Source organism: Aulonocara sp. 'chitande type north' Nkhata Bay, linkage group LG10, assembly GCF_057382095.1.
Source record: "Aulonocara sp. 'chitande type north' Nkhata Bay isolate Kocher_YH1m ecotype deep benthic linkage group LG10, A_spYH_male_GT1.1, whole genome shotgun sequence".
Classification (NCBI taxonomy): domain Eukaryota; kingdom Metazoa; phylum Chordata; class Actinopteri; order Cichliformes; family Cichlidae; genus Aulonocara; species Aulonocara sp. 'chitande type north' Nkhata Bay.
The window spans coordinates 524,176-544,578 of NC_141353.1; the positions used below are offsets into that span (position 1 = coordinate 524,176).

At 42.8% G+C, this 20,403-nt stretch overlaps 1 protein-coding gene across 1 annotated transcript in view; it reads left to right on the top strand.

The window, feature by feature from the left end:
• Nucleotides 1–20,403, top strand: part of hlcs (holocarboxylase synthetase (biotin-(proprionyl-CoA-carboxylase (ATP-hydrolysing)) ligase)) — a 48,158-nt gene that overhangs the window by 11,962 nt on the left and 15,793 nt on the right. The window contains exon 6 of the mRNA XM_086307650.1: nucleotides 3,113–3,393. Within this exon, the coding sequence (XP_086163776.1) occupies nucleotides 3,113–3,393 (281 nt within the window). The remainder of the gene's footprint in view (nucleotides 1–3,112; nucleotides 3,394–20,403) is intronic.

Consider the following 20,403-nt stretch of genomic DNA (forward strand, 5'->3'; position numbering starts at 1 on the left):
CGGGCAGGGACTCTTCAGTTTACTGCAGACTGAGCAATAATGCATTTCTTGCATTTCTCATGGGTTCTAATGGGGGCCTTTCTTAAAATGACTGGTCCCAGTAACAAAGGCGCTTGTCGACTCAGAAATCGAGGGAAAACCAACAACACACCCGGCAGAACATTATGTTATTTACACGGTTGCACATAAGTGGTCCGCATGTGCGCATTCGCTGTCAAAATAAAAGACGCGCACCAGATAAGAAGTTGCAGCGCGCGTTTGCGTCCATATAAAAGGCTGTTTTTGTCCGCTAGAGTGGGATTTTCACGGCACATTCTGCACCACATCTCTGTGCGTTCATCATTTATTTGAAGCCAGCTCACCTCCTGCAACCACTTTTCCGAGAATACATGCTTCTTTTGTGGTTCGGACTCCTGACATTTCTTTGGAGGTGGAGGAACATCACAGTAATTGCTTAAAGGAGCTTCTTCGACATCTTTAAGAGTTCTAAACAAACGTCTGTCCTCCTCCTGAAAATCTTATGTACGCAAACAGGCGTTGCAACTTCATATCTTGTGCGTGTTTTTTATTTTGACAGCGAATGCGCACCTGCGGACCACTTATGTGCAGCCCTGGTTATTTAGCTCATCATATCGCAGCCACAGAAATTATTTTGTCCATGAAACCATAAAGCTGCACTTTCTTTTTGCCTTATAGTCTGATTTGTCATAACTTCTCCGTTTTGTGGTAAGCTTTTCTTTGGCTGTCACTTCTTCACCCTGACCTGTCTTATTTGGCTCAGCAGAACTAAAATATATATCCTGCTGCTTTTACACACGGACTCACATAAGCTCAGCGATTCTCTGCGCGATCAACCTCTCACATGTTTAAGCTGCGGGAGATTTCACTTGTCATGTTTGCATAGTAAGCTAACGATTAATAAGACGATGTCAGAGGAATTGGTGCGCAAATTATCATCACTCACAGATCAGTGCTGTCGCTCTCTATACACAGTTCGCACGATTGCAAAGTGAAAGCAAAAAACAAGCGCAAATTCAAACGCGACTTCAATATGTCACATATTGACAGTGGCTCACCGATGCCAATGACATAATTACCCAGCTACATTTCTGAAAGAATGCAAAAGCATTGACATATATTTTTCCTTCCTACGATAGGCCGACGGGCAGGGAAGAGATAGATTTTGGTAGCCCGACTGGAAAAATCGCTAGCCCCGGGACATCGGGCTAGCGATTTTGCGAGCCCTGTATCTGATTGAGGAATCACTCATCTTTGGAAAAGACAGTTTATTACAGAGAAATGTCTCTTTCCAAAATAAAAGCTATACTATCCGCTTCTTCTGGGCTATATTCTCAGCAGCATAAGGAGAATCACGTGCTAACAGCTGTCTAAATGACTCGTGTAAAGTTAGTAGCATGCTTGTTGTTTTTGTCTTTGCACTAGGATGATGTCGGCGTAAATGTGCAGTCATATTCGTTGTGTTCCCACTAGTGCTTTCAGGTTAATCTGAAATGACATTAACGCCACAACACGGCGAATCTCCGTTAACGAGCTACCCCTGATCGCCCCGTGCGTGGGGCTGGACGGCCAACACGTTAACGAGCTAACTGCGCTAACACACTAGTTCCCACCCATGTAATTGAGCATTGCGTGGCACATCCAACATACTGTTTTACTTTAGTCCATGACGCGCTTACCTTCAGGGTCATACGTCACATGAAGACCAAAATAATTCCAAACGCCAGATCTGAATGAGGGTGGGGGAGGTCCAGTTTGCCATGTTGCAAGGAGAGCTTAGCTTCTGTCTCGCTAGCTTGCCCTGCGCTCAGTGAATCTGCGTTCGACTACTCTGCCTAGGCTGCACTGTCGAGCGCAGATCCACTGAGCGCTCAACACAGACAGCATCATCAGAAGGAAAGTTGATAAAATAAATTAAAAATGTTGTATTGTTCGATACATATGCGTACCGAACCAAAAGCACTGTATCGAACGGTTCAATATCGATACGAGTATCGTTGCACCCCTAATAAATTAGGCCAGAGCAAATAAATATCGTCTTAAACTTTAGTTAAATCCAGTTTCTGTATTGGTAACAGAGTCCATTCATCCTTAGTCTTGTATAAAGCTGTTCTGTTCATTTTATCGGTTTTTACCGTTGGTATTAAAATCCTGTAGCCTGTCTGCCAGAATATTCATGTCTGTGTACACTGAAATTTTTATACAAAATAATTAGAATCTTTGTAAAAAAATAATATTTCTGAAAACATCAGTAAAGAATAAATGAATACGTGTTTTATAGCCAACCAGTTAAGACATTTATGCCTTGTTATATTTGTCCTGAAGCATTCATGTGGCTCTGTTCTGTACCATCTGCAGTTTCTGACCTGATCACACTCCTGGATGATATCAAGACGAGATTATATTTATTTATGAAGCACAGCAAATATCACCTCAAGGCACTTTATATTGTAGATTAAAAACCCTGCAGTAATAAAGAGAAAAGCCCAACCATCAGACCGAACCCCTGTGAGCAGGCACTTGGCAACAGTGGGAAGGAAAAACTCCCTTTTAACAGGAAGGAACCTCCAGCAGAACTAGTCTCAGCCATCATTCTCCGGCTCTGCAGGTGGTGGTTGAAGCTTTCCTTGCAGGCAGCGCAGGGGAAGACGACCTTAGTGATAGATGTAGCGATACTGAATGAGTGCAACGTCAGGACGAAGGGAAGAAAAGCGGGCTGAGAGAAGACCTCGAGAAGATGTGGAGGGTGAAGGTAACAGTGGTCCCCGTGGTAACAGTGACTTGAAACTAGGCGAGCGGCGGTGTCTCGTTCACTAGTGGCATATAGCTTGATGTCATCCATGTAGAGGGAGGTGGTTGCTGATCTCACTGAGGGGGTTGGGCCTGCGCAGGACAGCAGTGTGGACAGAGCATCTCCTTAGTAGAGCTGCACTTGATGGTGACTTGTGCCCTTAAACACACTTCTCAACTTAAAACGGACCGGAATTATTAAGATATACCACTGTGGTTGTGCATAAGTCCTAAAGCAATTTAAACTACTGACAGTCTGTAAAATAAAACCAAACTGATGTCCTCTCTTCTGTATTCAACACAGGAGGCCAAGGCCAGATTCCTGAAATGGCTCCAGGCGCATGCAGAACACAACGGTGTCCTTACGTTGTCCAAGGCCTCCCTCGTCATGATGTCTGGTTCAGACCTTCAGGATGCTCTTTTGCTGCCTGAAGGCTCTGTGGCCCTGGTCACTAATTCTGCAGAGTCGCAGAGCTGGGCCCACTTTAGTATGGAGACCTACAGCAAGAACCTGAAGACCAAGCTGCTGGGTCACACTGTGCTGTTTGCCGAAATTGTCACTTCTACCATGGATCTATTAGAGGGGTAACGCGTGTTTCTAAGAATCTGTTTAATGTTTGAAATGTGGACTTGGGCCAGCAGGAGTTTATTCTAACAATGAAATATCCAAGTAGCTCTGAGATGAGACTACGGCAGTATGGGCTGTAGCTTTACAGCCGGGGTGTCGAACTCCAGGCCTCGAGGGCCGGTGTCCTGCAGGTTTTAGATCTCACCCTGGGTCAGCACACTAGAATCAAATTATTAGTTCATTACCAGGCCTCTGGAGAACTTGAGGAGGTCATTTAGGCATTTAAATCAGGTGTGTTGGATCAAGGACACGTCTAAAACCTGCAGGACACCGGCCCTCGAGGCCTGGAGTTCGAGACCCCTGCTTTACACCATATCATTCACTGCATTTGGCTTGAAATGGGCGAAATAACATAATCTTATTTAGAATGCTCGAGACCTAAAAGTACAAACTATGGAGTTGCATTATGTGTAAAGTCTTCTCCGGCACATCCTAGAGATGCCTCTTGATGGAGGTAACGTCCAGCCAGTCCATGTGTTATAATGCGTCATGTTCCCTGACCTGTCCTTTCACAGGATGAGCCTGATATAATATATGCCTACAGTATGGGTCAGTATTTACACGTTGTAGCCCATAACACTGCCATACAGGTCAGCTGTCCAAGATCTTGTTCTTTACCCTGTTATGTCCATCAGTGTGGAACAGGCTAAATCTAGACTCATCACACCACATGAGTTGTTGCCACGGCCCCAGGGTCCAGTCTTTATGCGTCCCAGCAAACTGAAATTTGTTTCCAATAAGTCTTACTGATAGTTTTTGTGCGGCAGTACAACAGTTGGGTGTTTGTCCCTTGAGTTCTCGGCACATAGCTTTGAGTCCTGTGTCCAGGTGTTTCCAGGTATTATTGCATTGGACATTTCTTAACTCGTATTTGGTAGAGTCGGTTTCTTTCTTTGCTTGATGCAGGCCAGTAATTTGACCCATCTGAAACAGCTCGACATTTTTCCACTAACAGGTTTTCCATGAAAACATGTTGGGTTGTTTAAGGAATGAGAAGTTGCTCATTTCCTGATTTTGGATGAATCCAAACAAAACATACTACAATAATTAGTAGTTCTTATTAATTTCCTTGGTCCAGATGGTGACTTGTTTTGGGGCTGGGCAGTGTTGGGCATGATAATGTAAATGAAGTGCTAGTTGGAGCACCTTCATTCATTAAATGTTAATAAATAGGCAAATGAAGCAGAAAAAGATTATCACAGCAGTTGCTGTAAATTCATATACAAGCTCGTATGTGGAAAGTGAGATCAGGTCTTTACATGGAAATTCAAACATGGTTTGAAAATCTTTTCTTGTTACTGAGCCAAACACATCAATCCCAGAGAAATCCATGGTTAGGGTTGTCTTTTTTTGGCTAAATTGGTAAATGGATTTCAGGGTATGTTGATGCACAAATTTGCATATTTAAGAGAGAAAATGGATATTTCTTCCAACCTTGCTTAGAATTCTTGATGGCAAACCCAAATTTTCAGGAGCAAGTAGTCATAGAAAGTACAGAACCTTTAGATTACATTTTAAATCACAAAAATAATGACAATATCTTCTGGTCCCTAGCAGGTCTTGAAATGTATGTCAATATTTATCAGATGAACACCAACACATCACACATGTCATTATTTCTATTCATTGTCTTTTTGTTCATGCTTGGGGCTGTAGTCTGTCCCAGCTGTCAGTGTTTATCTGACACTAATTTTGTCAAAATGTAGAAGCAATGTGTGAAAACCTAATAACGTCCTATTACATGTCCAAGCCTAATAGGCATTAAGAGGGTAAGTAGCAGCCAGAAATCAGATGCGCTAATTGCTAATCAAATGCATTAATTGATCATCATCAGTGTGAGCACTGCTATAAAAGCAGGAGTTTTGGCAGTTTGCTGGTCTCGAGTGAGGTGTGTTAACACAAGGAGGAAAAAGGCCAGCAATGATCTTAAAAAGTAACTCTCTTCTGGGAAGCGATAGAAGGCCATTTGCAAACAATCTGCGGTACAAAACACTATTTACAATTAGAAGACATTCAATACAGCTGCCAGTCTTTAGAGGAGACAACCCGATGTCACCCTAGTCTCAGACCATGAAACACTCAGAGAACATCTCAGACTCTACAGGTATCAGGTAGCATATTAAAGTTTATTATAGTACCATTAGAGAAAGATTTAACAAGTTGGGCTTGTTTGGAAGGGTTGAAATCCTCTTCTCTGTAAAAAGAACCACACCACAGCTTAGGCTCACGAAGTTGCACCTGAACGAACGACCATACTTCTGTACCAGTGTCCTTTGGATGGACGAGACCAAATATGAGATGTTTGAGCGTAATGCACAGTAGCACGTTTGGTGGAAACCAAACAGCGTACCGGCACCAACACCAATGGTGCCAGTGGTAGAGCGATGATGGTTTGACCTTGTTTTGCAGCCAGAGGGCCTGGGCAGTCATGTGAAAGACTGAAGTCGTACAGAAAAGGATTACTTCAAGTTATTTCTGCTTCACGTGGTTCATGCATGTGTTCTGCATTTGGCTGAACTTTTGTTAAGTCAAAAAGGATTTAAATCTAACGTCAGATGTAAAACACACAGTTTTACATCTGAGGTTAGATTTAAATAATTTAAGCATATGCATGAAAGCTTAGAATTAAGACAGAGTGTACTTCCTTTAAACTCTGACTGCATGTTTTTTCTGTCATGATGGTTTGCACAGAATACACCCATGCAGCTAACATTAAAACCACCAGCTAGTTTTGTGTGTAGCTCAGTTTGGATGTTGCCTGCAGACATGGGCACTGAAGCTTTGCTGGTGTGCTGTGGGGTATGCCAGATTGTGGATCAGATGTACCTGCACATCCTGTGCATGCTCAGTCAAACTGAAGTCTGGGGACTTTGGAGGTCAAGATAACACCTTGGGCTCATTGGTTTCTGCAGCACACATGTGGGGGGGGGGGTTGACATGGCAATGAGGTGTGTGTTGTTTTTGGACCAAAGATTAGGTGAGTGGTACTATCATAGTAATATCAGCATGATTACCAGGACCCAACATGCTGTTTTTTGGAGTTGCCAGTGCTTCCAGTGTTGTGGCTTATAGTTTAAGTCAAAGCTTTTCACTCGCTCTCTTGTGACCTGACTGAGATTAGGAATCAATCCCTGGCTAACAACACTGCACTAACTGTGCTGACATTTAATATCAGCTGTTAGTTATACACTAAAAATACATCTTACAGTGCAGACACAGCTTTAACAAGGCCCAGACCGCCAACCTTGCACATGCATATATGCATGTCATGCATGCATGCAATACATGTTGAATAAGCAAAGGGATAATGGAGGACAGACCACTGGATGTCAGTCTCTCCATGATGTTCACTCACTAGTTGGTCAAAGTGCCTCTTTATGAACATTTGACAGCAAACAACGGAGAGAGAAAAAAGATAAGACAAAGTTTTCAAATGCATGTAGTGTTTCGTACTGGAACTGGGCTGGAACTAATTTAATGCCCAAGTGACCTCACTGGAGCAAAGGCAAGTTGCACCTAATAGACTTCTTTGTCTGCATCCACACATGTGACTGAAAGTGGCTGTTGAGCGGGTCGATGAGGCAGCAGGTGGGAGCAATTAAAACTGTCATAAAGTTTGAAAAATGGATCGTAGAGCAGCGCTGAGCTGATTGGAACAGACAGTGTTGTCATTAAGCTTATGCAGAAACTAAAGCGGGGTGAATAAGTAGGCCATACAACCCCAAACGTGTTGCTGCAGTTTGATTTCACTGCTAATGTTTGAGTTTCCAGATGTTTCTCTGGAGTGGCCTTGATTAATGTTATTATTAAGGAATGCCTGTTCTATTTCTCCGAGCATTCGTGTTTTTTAAGTAGTCGTGATCCTTATTATTTCAAGAGAAAACCACTTTTTGAGGGGGGAGAACTGACAGTTTTAAACAGTTGTAGAGAAACATGGGTAAACTGGTCTGGAGCCTCCATGGATCAGGCTTTCTCCAGTTCAACACAAACTGGTGGGGACTTTGTTTTCCTCAAGCTCTTCAACTTTCAGTTACTTTAAAGTAGATTTCAATTAGAAAGCAGTCTCTGCTTTTTCAGTGGCACATCAGCCGTTTCATTTTGTCTGTTGCATCTGTTCATCTGGTGATAATTTTGCTTTGCCATCAGATGACGTATCCTTTAACTCCCTTTACTGAACCTTAGAGGTTCAGCATTGTCTTCATCTGTTGGCTCATTGGTCCCAAGGTGCTCTGTGTTCAGTAGTGATGTGCGGATCAATCCTGAAATATCGATTTCTCCGATACCAGTCATTTATGTTCTAGAAACGATTCTCACATTAAAATATCGATATTTTAGTAATTTAGGGTAAATTTGTAGTTTATCATTAACAGGAACACAGTGGAAATAACCTATATCATTCGGATCGTCTACAATTGGAAGGAATAACTTCCTCTTCCGCCTTTCATAGTCATGTGCGAAATATGGCTGTATAAATGTGGCAGCCCCTTGGCGTGCGCACTCACAACAATGGCTGAGCGTAACTGGAGTCATGTGCGGACGTGTTTTACATCCACAAACAGCCGAGACGTGGTTTGCGATACATGTGGCAAGAAAGTGAGGTGCTGTGACAACACCACTGGCCTCGTCAAACACCTCAGAGTAAATCGTATCACAGAATATGACGAGGGTAATGTTGAGGCGAACTGAAGAGGAGGAGAAGGACAGGTGCTGCTAGGGGAGACAGACGTCTCTCATGGAGTCCTTTAGTGCTGCAGGCAGGCAACGTGTTCAAATAGCCACAACTTCAGGATTTTTATTTCTATATGATGAACTCTGCATTATTACGTGATAAGAACAAGTAATCTGATGTCCTGTAATCATTATGATGCTATAATTTCAGATACAATAAATAAAATAAGTTTTTGTACAAAGTATCGGATCAGTGTCGTCGATACCACCCTGAATATTACTTGGTATCGGATCGGAAAGGAAATCAGTGGTATCGCACATCACTACTGTTCAGAGCTCTTCTGTGTGCTCAGGTTAAAAAAAAACTACATCAACAGTGGATTTTATATCAAACAACCATGACATGATTGAAGACTTTGAGCTTGAATTTAATAAGAAGATGTTTAGGGATCACAGACATCTTTGAGGGGCTCAGAGGTCACTGGAAGAAGTAACAAATTTAAATGTAAGGATTTGTGTCAATAATTAGATGAATGAAGTGTAGAACCCACAACATCACCAAATACTGCATTTCCTGCCCGGAGATGCTCTGATAGATCTTTATTACAGCACCTTCAGTTGCTCCCCGTTTGTTGTGATCATGTGACTGACTTGGCCACTGGAAAAACACCATTTTTCTTTGAGTTGAGACGTGTTACAAATGTGCATGGATTGATACACAAGCCTAAAGTGACAGTTACTTTTGTGTGTCATTTTTGAGGACTCACAAGAGGCCGTAGCTCAGGTAGAACATCTACTGATCACAGAGCTGCTGGTTTGATCCCTGCCTGCTATAGTTTTATGTTCATGTTAGATAGAAAACACTTCAGTAAGACAAAGCATAGAAAAAACTGCTTGTATGAATGGCTGTGAATGAAGTTGTATATGGTGCTTAGTAGAAAAGCACTGTATAAGAAAAAAGTCCGTGTGCTTCAGTCCATACAAAGCAATCTGACTACAATGAAAACAGCTCTACAAATGCATCCAAACCTGAGTAAAAAGTGATCATTTATACAAGTTCAGCTTCACAAATCTTTCAAAAAGCTTCCTGTGCACACAGATGTGTAAAAATACACATCCCAATCAAAATGGCACATCTGGGCTTCCACTGTGTCGCTGCCTTTTTTTCAAATGAAACAGACGTTTTCATCTTATTTGGTTCTTTTCTAAATAAAAGAAAATCTCGTCAACATAGCTTCTCCATAGCTTTTACTTCCCTTCGTTCGGCTAAAACTACAATCGTGGTTTCATCAGTCCAGACTGTCAGAAGCTTTTTTTAGATGGTTTCTGTCCTGAGCACTTCAGTCACGTCTTTATAGTTTGATCTTCATTAACCTGTGAATTTTATTCAGAATGTTTATGCATATTCATATGTTATAATATTGAAAAGGGATTGATACCATAATTCTGAATATATTTAGGTGAAGTGTTAGAGCAGCACACAGTGTGTTTTTTAATTGTTGCATCGATGAACACAGCTGTAGATGTTGTTTTTCACGGTAAGCTACGTTTTGCTCCTGGACGTAGAATAAATGGAGGATAGAAAATGAGCCTGGCATAAAAAAAGTGAGCTTTCATATCCACCATCATTTATGGTGATGTCATACTTGAAAATTTACCTGAAAGTTTTATCAACAAGAAATCACAATTACTGTTTGCTGCCAGCAGAGTGCTTTCCACTCACACTGCACACAGTGTATGCTGTTCACAAAGAACAGTTCATTGATTGACCCCAAATTATCACAAGCGTCTGTAAACCTTTGATCACAACTGTGTGTTTGTGTGATTCTAAACTGCAAAGGAAGTTTATCTTTCAGACCTTAGCTGTTACCAGGTGGGCCGTCAGATGAGTCCTCATCAGGCGAGGGCCACCCTTCCTAGATGCTTCACTTTTTTAATCCAAGGACATCTTTGGGTGGTGCAGCAGCGACAGTTTGATTTATACAGCGCCAAATCACAACAACAGTCTCCTCAGGGCGCTTTATATTGTACGGTAGGCCTACTCTTAAAAAAAACAAAACAAACATATGACCCTATGAGCAAGCACTTTGGTGACAGTGGGAAGGAAAAACTCCCTTTTAACAGGAAGAAACCTCCGGCAGACCCAGGCTCAGGGAGGGGCGGGGCCATCTGCTGCGACCTGCAGCTAGCCTATCTTTAATTCCTGATGGTTTCTTCTAAACAGCAGCCATAACCTCCCGTTCTATGCCCCTTCACCCAAATCCTTTTTTTTTGGCTTGGACCCAGTGACTCAGAGGACCTGTAGCAATGGTTGATGGGATTTCCCAGCATGTATCCAGCATTTACCTTTTTTGGGCCTTTTTCCAGCTTTATTAGATCGGGACAGTGAAGACTGACAGGAAGACATACGACAAAGGGCTGCAAGTCCACCCTCAGCCATACAGCATGTGGTCGCCTGAGCTAAACAGGCGCCCCTGTACTTCAGGTGTAGCTCATTTCTGGGGCTTGGCAAGGTGTTGTGTCTGAACCTCCCCTCAATCTTGCCTTTTTTCAGCCCAAGGTATCAAGTTATGGTTTTGCTTCCCAGTTTATCCATCTTCTTTTCAGCAGCTCTTTTCTCCCGCTGGTTCCTGGTGAACCAGCGGGAGAAAAGAGCTGGTGGTTACTTCTGTAACCACCAGCTCTTCAGCTGTGGAACTTTCAAGATCTAAACCACATGGAAATCTAGCTTCCTGCATTTGTCGGTCTGGTTTTGGTCCCAGGGGAAAAAAAATCTGCTCTGTTCTCCTCACACTGGTAAGTCTGTCTCTCAGTTGGGCCTAGAAAGCTTCACGTCGTCCTTATCGCTCTCATGTGCTTACCAGAATACTGTGTTGAGGTGTCATCCGCCTTTTATTTTATCAGCGTGACGTTCCTCAGTCTCTCTTTTGCTTGAGGCTGCTCATCTTCTCGGGCATTTCTCCTCTTCCTTCTGGCTGCTGGCTCATGGTGTATCACTTGTGATTGGACTCGCTCTCGCTTTTTGTGGAGATATGGAGATGTTTAGGAGAGGGAGCGGTGGAATTTTTAACAAAACTGTTGGCAATATGGTGCCAAGAAAGTAACTGAGTACTGCATCAGGAAGTCAGGAGTGGCAGAGAAGTAAGTGAGGGCTGTGGAGAACATGTAGGAGTGACAGGGTGGAGACGAGTGGTCAGAAGGATCGCAGCAAGAGTGAAAGGGAAGGTTTACAAAATGGGAGTGAGATGTGAGGGGTGTATGCTACGAACAAAACTCAGCACATCCGGACTTTCTTCGAATTAGCGAAACCTACGCTGTTTATTTCTGATCATCAGAGCAGTGAAATTGGAACTGGACCCATTGAAACATTAAAGCTTACTGTCCCACAGCCATTCACACACATGTTGTTTGAACATGCTGTGATCCAGGTTTGTTCTTTAACCGTTAATATGAGTTTTTTTGCACTGTTCAGGTCATAATCAAAACATGCTGATCATAAAAAGTAAGAAATACTTGTATGCAGTTCAGACCTGAGTGAATAACAGAGTCGGTGGTTACAGAGGCGAGAACGTGTGTTTAAACTAGAGCTGCAGCTGTAGTCTGCCCGAGCTTCCAGACACTGATTTACTTTGTTTGGCTAGCTGAGTATTTTTGCACAGATATATTGTTGTTCCTGATGTTTTATTGTTCATGATAAGAAACCTCAGCTTTATGGATTAGTGAGGATATTAAGGGACTGGTCTCTCATTTCTCGCAGTTGTGTTTGTTTAACAAAAGTTTGAAGAGACGAATTTCAGATATTAGAGTCCTTTGAAGTGACAATGACCGAGCTTTTCTTCTGTCAGAAGGAGGATTATGCATTGCCACAAATGCTAATAGACACAGACGGTCTGAAAGCAAAGTTCCTGCCGGTCAGCGCTGCCTCAAACTGAATAGCTGATGAAAACGCAGGTTTAGCTGCTTGAATGAAGAGTCTTGAAGCTGAGGCTCAATGGCTGGCAGGCTGTGTGTTTGTTCAGGGTATTAATGCTTTGTCTGGCTGTGAGCAGCTAATTACAGTCAGCACTGAGACACAGGACGGTGTTCTCACAAGCTCACACCACACTGGAATCTCATTGTGTGTCAGTGAGAAGCTTCACACTGCAGTTTCTCTTTTAATTTCACTTTTGAATTTGTTTATAGACTTTTATTAAAGGGAGGGGTTGTACGTGGGAAGATGTGTTCTGTTGGGAAATGACATGAAAGTCTCACTGATATTATGTCACCTTTGTTTCAGTGTGAAAATGTGCTCTTTTATTTACTTGTTCCTCAGCAGTTTGAGTGTTAGTTTGACATTTTTTACATTTTAACAAAAGCTTTAATATTTTTTTTGGGGGGGGGGATAGAGAGAGATCAGTAGGTCGTACGGTTACACTGTAACCTTGGTTCTCTGAATGAGACACTATCTCTCGAGTCCGTTACATCTTCCACATGTATGGGGTATGACCCCCGCTGGGTCATGGTGTGTGGAAACTTCTTTAAGACACTCCAGCTAGCCTGGACACGGCCCACAGCTTACATATAAAACAGCTGCACAGATGTGAAACCGGTGATGGTTTGATCGGCACATGTCTCCGAGTGGCCTGAAGGTGGAGAGTTAGTTTCTCAGTCAGAGAACCAAGGTTACAATGTAACCGTTCTCTATCATATCGAGGCTATCTCTCCAGCCCATTTCATCTTCCACATGTACGGGCTAACTCTGTGAGTCACCCCGCGAGGAGACAGTGCAACCGAACCCAGAGTGAATGTACCAATGAACTATTTAGAAATGTACACATATACCTGCTACCCCGCAGCATCAGGGAGGCTGCTGAGACATTCTCGCAACAGCAGACCCAACCACGACGCACAACACCCTCACACAGGATCTCACACACACACACACACACACCACTCTCAAGTGTAGATCAAATGATCACCGGTTTCACATCTGCACAGCTGTTTTACACGTAAGCTGTGGGCCGGGTACTGGCACTGAGCCTGGTTCTGCCGGAGGTTTCTTCCTGTTTAAACTGAGTTTTTCCTTCCTACTTTTGCCAAATGCTTGCTCACAGGGTTTCATCTGATTGTTGGGTTTTTCTGTAAATAAGAGGAGTAAAAGTTTAAAGATAAGATAACTCTTTATTGTCATTGCACAGTCATACATAGTACAATAGTACAATGAAACTGAAAAACTATCCCACATCGGCGCTACGTACAACACGACACAGTAACTTAAGTAATAAAAAGAAGAAGAAGTGAACATGAAAACACGAACTGTTTAACCATTGCAAACCTGCATTGTAAGACTGTGACATTGGACTTGCTCTAATCAAATCTTCCGCTCGAGTCGTATGCTGTTTCCTGTCATTATTTTCCTCATAGTTGATTTTTAGTGTGAGCGTTGATGGGACTGGTGGGCATATCAGTAAGCAGTTGGTGTTTTGTTAAGGTTTGTTAACGTGCTGAAGTGTTTATTGGTGGAAAACATGAGAGACTACGAGAGGCCACTCAGCTAGCCTGGAGAGCATAATGATTCTTTTCCTGCTGTGCTGAACTTGATCCCTGGGTCTGCAGCAACACTGACTACATGTTCACGTCTTTGTAAGAACTTGGACATGAAAACCCAAGGGTCCACTTTTTGCTCTTGTATTATATTTCCCTTATTTTTCAGTCAAAAACTGACATGCATAAATGAAGAGAAGCAGTAGTGGATTTGCACTTGTGGTCATAAAGAGTCAGTTTTCATTGTTCTGTGAAACGTATTTTTGAATAACCCAGTTTAAAACCATTGGCTTCGTAAAAACTACTGTGAAATTGCAGCCTCCGTAAATAATGTTAGAAAATGGTGTTTTGGTGTAAGAGTCACACAAATAGGAAAATTCTGTGAACAAAAAAAACAACCTTACGAGATTGTTTTTCCAGTTGTCTACTCACCATTTGTTTGGACAAGCAATCGAACTTCCAGGCTAACGGTGTGTGTGTGTGTGGGATGAGGTCCTGTTTCCTGTGAACAGTACATGCTGCACAACGGCTGTGGTGGAAACAACATGGATTCGTCTTCTGTGGCAACAGGTTAGACCATAAAAATCAAATTGCCCTAGTTGACCTTGCATGCTCCACCTGCAATTATAAAAAATTGGAAGCAGATGCCTAAACGTCCTCCGCGTCGTATTTGGAGAAACATATGGAGGCGTGTTTGACTCAGTCCTGTGCTGCGGAATCCAGTGCAACGCAAGCCATCCTGCAGGAAAGATGGTGGCACCAAGAAGCTCGGTGTTCCTTAAAGAAATACTTATCAGGCTCTCTGTGATGATTCTGAACAAAAACGATGGCTGCACTAGTCAGTGATGACAGAAACAGAAATGAGGAGCCACTGGAGGGTCTTTAAGTTTAAGCAGAGGTCAGCTGCAATTAGCTGTTCCCACACAGCGCCACTTAGGTCACGCTTTACACAGTGATGACGAAGGCATGCAAAAGTCTGTTTCAGTGATGAAGTCAAAACAGCACCAAACCTGCAGAGGAGGTCAGTTGGTGTGTATGTGCTACACTACTGTGTGTGAAGCCCATAGCTGTGCATGGAGCAAATCGCCTTCTTTGGTTCTTGATTGCAAACCCGTGTCTGTTGTATCCATTTAAAGCATGCAGCAGACATGAGTTTGCAGTGTGTGAGTGCAAAGGAAGATAAACTCCAGACTCTGAAATCAAGCTGAAGGTAAAAGCTAGCTACAGGTAGAGTCGCGTAGTCCAACGTGCTCTTTATGTACCAGAAACACGCTCCATTGTGACATGCTGTGTACAGACTGATTTGCATCCCATTCATTTTAAGGCGCTGACTCTAATGGATTGTTGAGCATTGCTGGCCTTTCCACACCAGGCAGTCAGCAAGGCAAGGTCGTTGGTGCCTCAGCTGGCCGCTAGTAATGGAGCAGCCCTCTCTCATTGATCACTTCCAATAATGCTATTTGGAAATGATAATTTCTGCTGCTCCAGAGTATACAGGATTAGCTCAATTAATCACATTTACAGATTAGTTTGTCCTCCCTTATTGATCATCCCTTTGTTGCTGCACCAGCATCAATGCAAACACGTTTATCTACTGCAAATCCTTTTTTTAAAATGAGCATTGATGGCAGGAATAATCTTTTCATCTGGGATGCTTTAATCTGGGAAGTAAGTGGTGAGTGATGTGGACCTGGGCGGCTGGTGGCAACGTTGGAGGATGCAATAATCTGTGTTTGGAAAGGCTTCATCGTGTGTGTTTTAGGACACAGCCGTGGTTTGGATGGACGTGAAAGCTGTTCAGTAAAAACCAGACTCCACTCTTCTCTTTGTTTGCTGCCTCATAGCTGTGTGTGAAAGATGGCATGTAGCTCCTCATCACAGGATGACTCGGGTGGCGGCCGTTTATCCTCCTGACCTACCTACGGGGTCTGAGGGTGACCCCCTCGGCTCGGCTGCCGCCCAAACAGAGTTCAGAGCGTGCTCCTCCTCTCTCTGTGTGTCAAATGTGCTGCTTTATAGAGCAGGGCGATATGGCCAAAAATATTTATCACGATATATATTTGAAAATTTGTGATAATGATATAAGTGACAATATAATTGATGCGAGATAAAATACAACTCCACAACTTTACTAGCGCAAAAAACCCATCCATTTATTTTCATTTAAACAAGCAGCTGTTTTATGTGCATTAAAGCTATATAAAAATTTAACAGTGCAAATGCAAATTCCTTGCTGAAAGCTTAACCAAAAGGCATTTCCAGTAGAAATGGGCCGACATATCCTGAGCATAACCATGTATAATATCCACTGAAGTTAAAAAGAGGTGCTTTGCAACATTAAACTGCAGTGTGCCAAATAAAAAGGTCAAATACGTATTTTTCGGACCATAAGGTGCACGGGATTATAAGGCATATTAAACGAAACAAAGCAGTCAGATAAATCAAACTTTATTCAACTCATTCTTCTTGCTTCCTCCACTTCTGTACCATTGATTCATTAATGCTGTATTCTATCACAGCTGCTCTATTCCCATGTTGTTGCAGTATATTAATGACTAACCTCGTATTGTGGATGGATTATCTCAGTTGTTCTCCTGACTGAAGTTTGGTCCGTTTACAGCATCCTGCCATGAGATTGCATTTGTCTCTAACCATCGGGAACCTTCACGTTAACTTTTATCGAGTGGAATAAAGTTAGCATTCATCCTCCAGCTTCACTGTGTTTATGCTATGCTAACATAGCTGTGTCGCTAGCGATCACGTAGCAGATCATTATATACCAGCTAGCCCAACTTCAGTAACCCTACAAACGTCACTGCTGTTTAGTTTTCTGTTTTCATTTATGTTGGAAGTGATAGCAGAGCTGTACGTTTGAATTCTTTCAGAAATCTCTCAGTCAGAACATGCTATATCATGCTTAGGTGGAAGCTAGCGAGCTAACTTCCTGCTAACGTCTAACACCGTTAAATGTAATAAATTCGGTTTTCATGGATGCCTGGATGTTAAACTTCATTGTTACACCTGGTAAAGCAGCAATGCTGATCGTTTTATTAAAGATGAAAGAATTTAGACAGTTTTTAACTCTCAGTGATGCTGCAGTGTTCGTTTGACTTTGGGACCAGAATGGGACGGCGTTTAGGACCCAGATTACTCCCAGATTTACAAGCCCCTTAGTCCGACAAATACGGCAATAACGACGGCCCACTTGCATGTTCTACGAAACAAATGTGCTTTGGTGGGTATCTGACGGACAAACACCAAACCAGTTCCACATCACTGAAGTTGCACCATTTTTACAAACTAATTCTGGTTCAGCCACTTCCAGCCCTCCCCACTCTGAATTACTGAATTATTTGGTGTCGTGGTTTAACCATTCGACTGCAACTTCATTTAAATACAAATATATTATATTAGTCTGTGATGATGTCACAGACTAATATCAGTTTTCAAGACCTTTTAGAAGTGAGCACATGGTGCCAGTTATTGGGCACCAGAAACATTATTAAAATGTGTGCTGTCACCTGTTTTTACCCCTCAGCCTTAAGAGGCTGTTTGGCTGTATTCATCACCCAACGGGCAGGTGGGCAGGCAGCATGGACACCCACCTGTTGTGAAGGCAACAACTCAAGAATGAGGCAACGTAGCATTTTGAAACTGACACCAGAGGTGTATCTACTAAAAATGTGAATTTCAATAACCTCCAGCTCAAGGTCAAAGTCACAGTTTTCTGAAAATCTTGTGAATGCATTAACTCCAGCATGAGGCAACATTTTTCAAATCACCACTGCAGCGATGACAAAGGGTTTGAAAACCCCTGTGTTCCGAAACAAACGTGTCTTTAAAACAGGGAAAAAGATTCGGCTACATTCCTCCTCTTTACTGTCAGCTCATCATATCCAAAAGATATCCTTTCAAGACTGACGTAAATTTTGCTTGGGGGTTCATACGAGGCCCTGTCACTATTATGTCTGTCCTACAACATATATCATAATCACCTGTACCAATGACCTTGGCTATGAGCCTAAAGGCCTATGAATTCATTGCTAATATAGGTTACAGTGGAGGTTACACAGCCTGTCCTCTCACACGTCCCTGAGCTGGAAACACTTCTTACAGGCAGCGTGCTACAAAGCTCTAAGCACAGCTGGGAAACCCTCTCACTGGGACTGAGCTTAAGCTTGATTGACCCCACACCAACTTTGCATTACAACAGCAGAAAGAGTGTGCTGCTTCAGTCTGTATTCACTGACCAACAGTTGCCTTGAGTCAGTGACTGAGCTTTAATTGCATTTGGAGCTGAATGTAAACACAGTGCTTGGATCAGTGATTAGAACCTTGCAGAGTAAATGTTCAGCTTCATTGTACCAATGACCTGCTGCCTGGCTGTGGTTGGGATGTCAGCGGAGCTCCTGAAAACGATTCTGCTGCTGCGTAAAGGTCAATGCTTTTCCCTGGGTATGCAGTCCATATAAATTCATCTTCTTAAATTTTTGTGGGTGGCTGTAGCTCAGGTGGGAAAGCAGGTCACCTGCTAATCGGAAGGTTGGTGTGGTCGAGCCCCGCTTGCTCCAGTTTACATACCAAATGTAATGGCAGTATACTAACCCCAAGTATTGAAATGATACAAACATACGAAGAGCATAGAAAAAAGTGCTCGGGTCAGTGAAACAACAGTGAAACTCAGAGAAGAAAAGTGTTCTTTTTATTTGTCCCCAGGCCAAATTACAAGACTTCTGGGCAGCATGGTGGTGCAGTGGTGAGCAGTAGCACCTCCCAGCAGGAAGGCTGCTGGCTAGCCTGCTGTCCTGGTGTGTTTGAGTCTCCTCTCTGGTTGCTCTGGCTTCCTCCCACAGTCCAAGCACATGCTTGTGCATTTAACTGAGGATTGATGAGAGCTAGATAAAGGCCATAAATGTGTCATAGATTAAGTTTTTTATGGATGTGTTGTTCAATGTGACTTATAGTCTAAAAGCATTATGTCATTCATACATACAGTTGTGGTCAAAAGTTTACATACTTGTAAGAATATAATATAATGGCTCTACCAAGTGTCCCGTTATTTATAAAACTGATTTTTCTCTGATAGAGTGATTGGAACAGATACTTCTTTGTCACAAAAAACATTCACAAAGTTTGGTTCTTTAATGACTTTATTATGGGTTAATGGAAAAAAGTGATCACATCTGCTGGGTCAAAAATATACATACAGCAGTGCTAATATTTGGTTACATGTCCCTTAGCCATTTTCACATCAATTAGGCACTTTTGGTAGCCATCCACAAGCTTCTGGTTGAATCTTTGACCACTCCTCTTGACAGAATTGGTGCAGTTCAGTTACATTTGATGGCTTTCTGACATGGACTCGTTTCTTCAGCATTGTCCACGTTTTCAATGGGGTTTAAGTCAGGACTTTGGGAAGGCCATTCTAAAACACTTATTCTAGCCTGACTTGCCATTCCTTTACCACTTTTGATGTGTGTTTGGGGTCATTGTCCTCTTGGGACACCCAACTGTGCCCAAGACCCAACCTTCGTGCTGATGATTTTAGGTTATGTTGAAGAATGTGAAGGTAATCCTCCTTCTTCATTATCCCGTTGACTCTCTGTAAATCACCAGTTCCATTGGCAGCAAAACAGCCCCACAGCATAATATTCCCACCACCATGCTTGATTGTAGGCATGGTGTTGTTGGGGTTAAAGGCCTCACCTTTTCTCCTCCAAACATATCGCTGGGCATTGTGGCCAAAAAGCTCGATTTTTGTTTCGTCTGACCACAGAACTTTCCTCCAGAAGGTCTTATCTTTGTCCACGTGATCAGCAGCAAACTTCAGTCGAGCCTTAAGGTGCCACTTTTGGAGCGAGGGCTTCCTTCTTGCACGGCAGCCTCTCAGTCCATGGAGATGCAAAACACGTTTGACTGTGGACAATGACACCTGTGTTCCAGCAGCTTCTAATTCTTGGCAGATCTGCTTTTTGGTGATTCTCGGTTGACTCTTCACCCTCCTGACCAATTTTCTCTCAGCAGCAGGTGGTAGCTTGCGTTTTCTTCCTGATCTTGGCAGTGACGAAACAGTGCCATGCACTTTATACTTACAAACAGTTGTTTGCACTGTTGCTCTTGGGACATGCAGCTGCTTTGAAATGGCCCCAAGTGACTTTCCCGACTTGTTCAAGTCAATAATTTACTTTTTCAGATCCATGCTGAGCTCCTTTGACTTTCCCATTGTAGCGTTTGTGGGTGTTTGTATCCAATGAGCCCTATTTAACTGGCCTAAGAGAAGTCACCAGCTGTAGTCACTCATAATCACTCACAAGAAGTGAAGAGGCCATGCTATGAAGCTCAGTTCACTGACAACTTTCTAAGTCACCAAAATTGCTAATTCATGTTGCTGTATGTATATTTTTGACCCAGCAGATGTGATCACTTTTTTCTGTTAACCCATAATAAAGTCATTTAAGAACCAAACTTCATGAATGTTTTTTGTGACAAAGAAGTATCTGTTCCAATCACTCTATCAGAGAAAAATCAGAGTTTTAGAAATAACGGGACACTCAGGAGAGCCATTATATTCTTTACAAGTGTATGTAAACTTTTGACCACAACTATACATGCATTCCATGTACTAATTGCTACTCTTGGTAGCCGGGGATCGGTCTGCCAAGGCCTCGCTCCGGGCCGTCCTCCAACCAGGGGCGGAGCGTGGGGGTGGCTTACTGGGCTTAAGCCCGGGTTGTTTTGTCAGAAGCCCGGGGTCTTTTGGAGTGTAATTTTTTCAT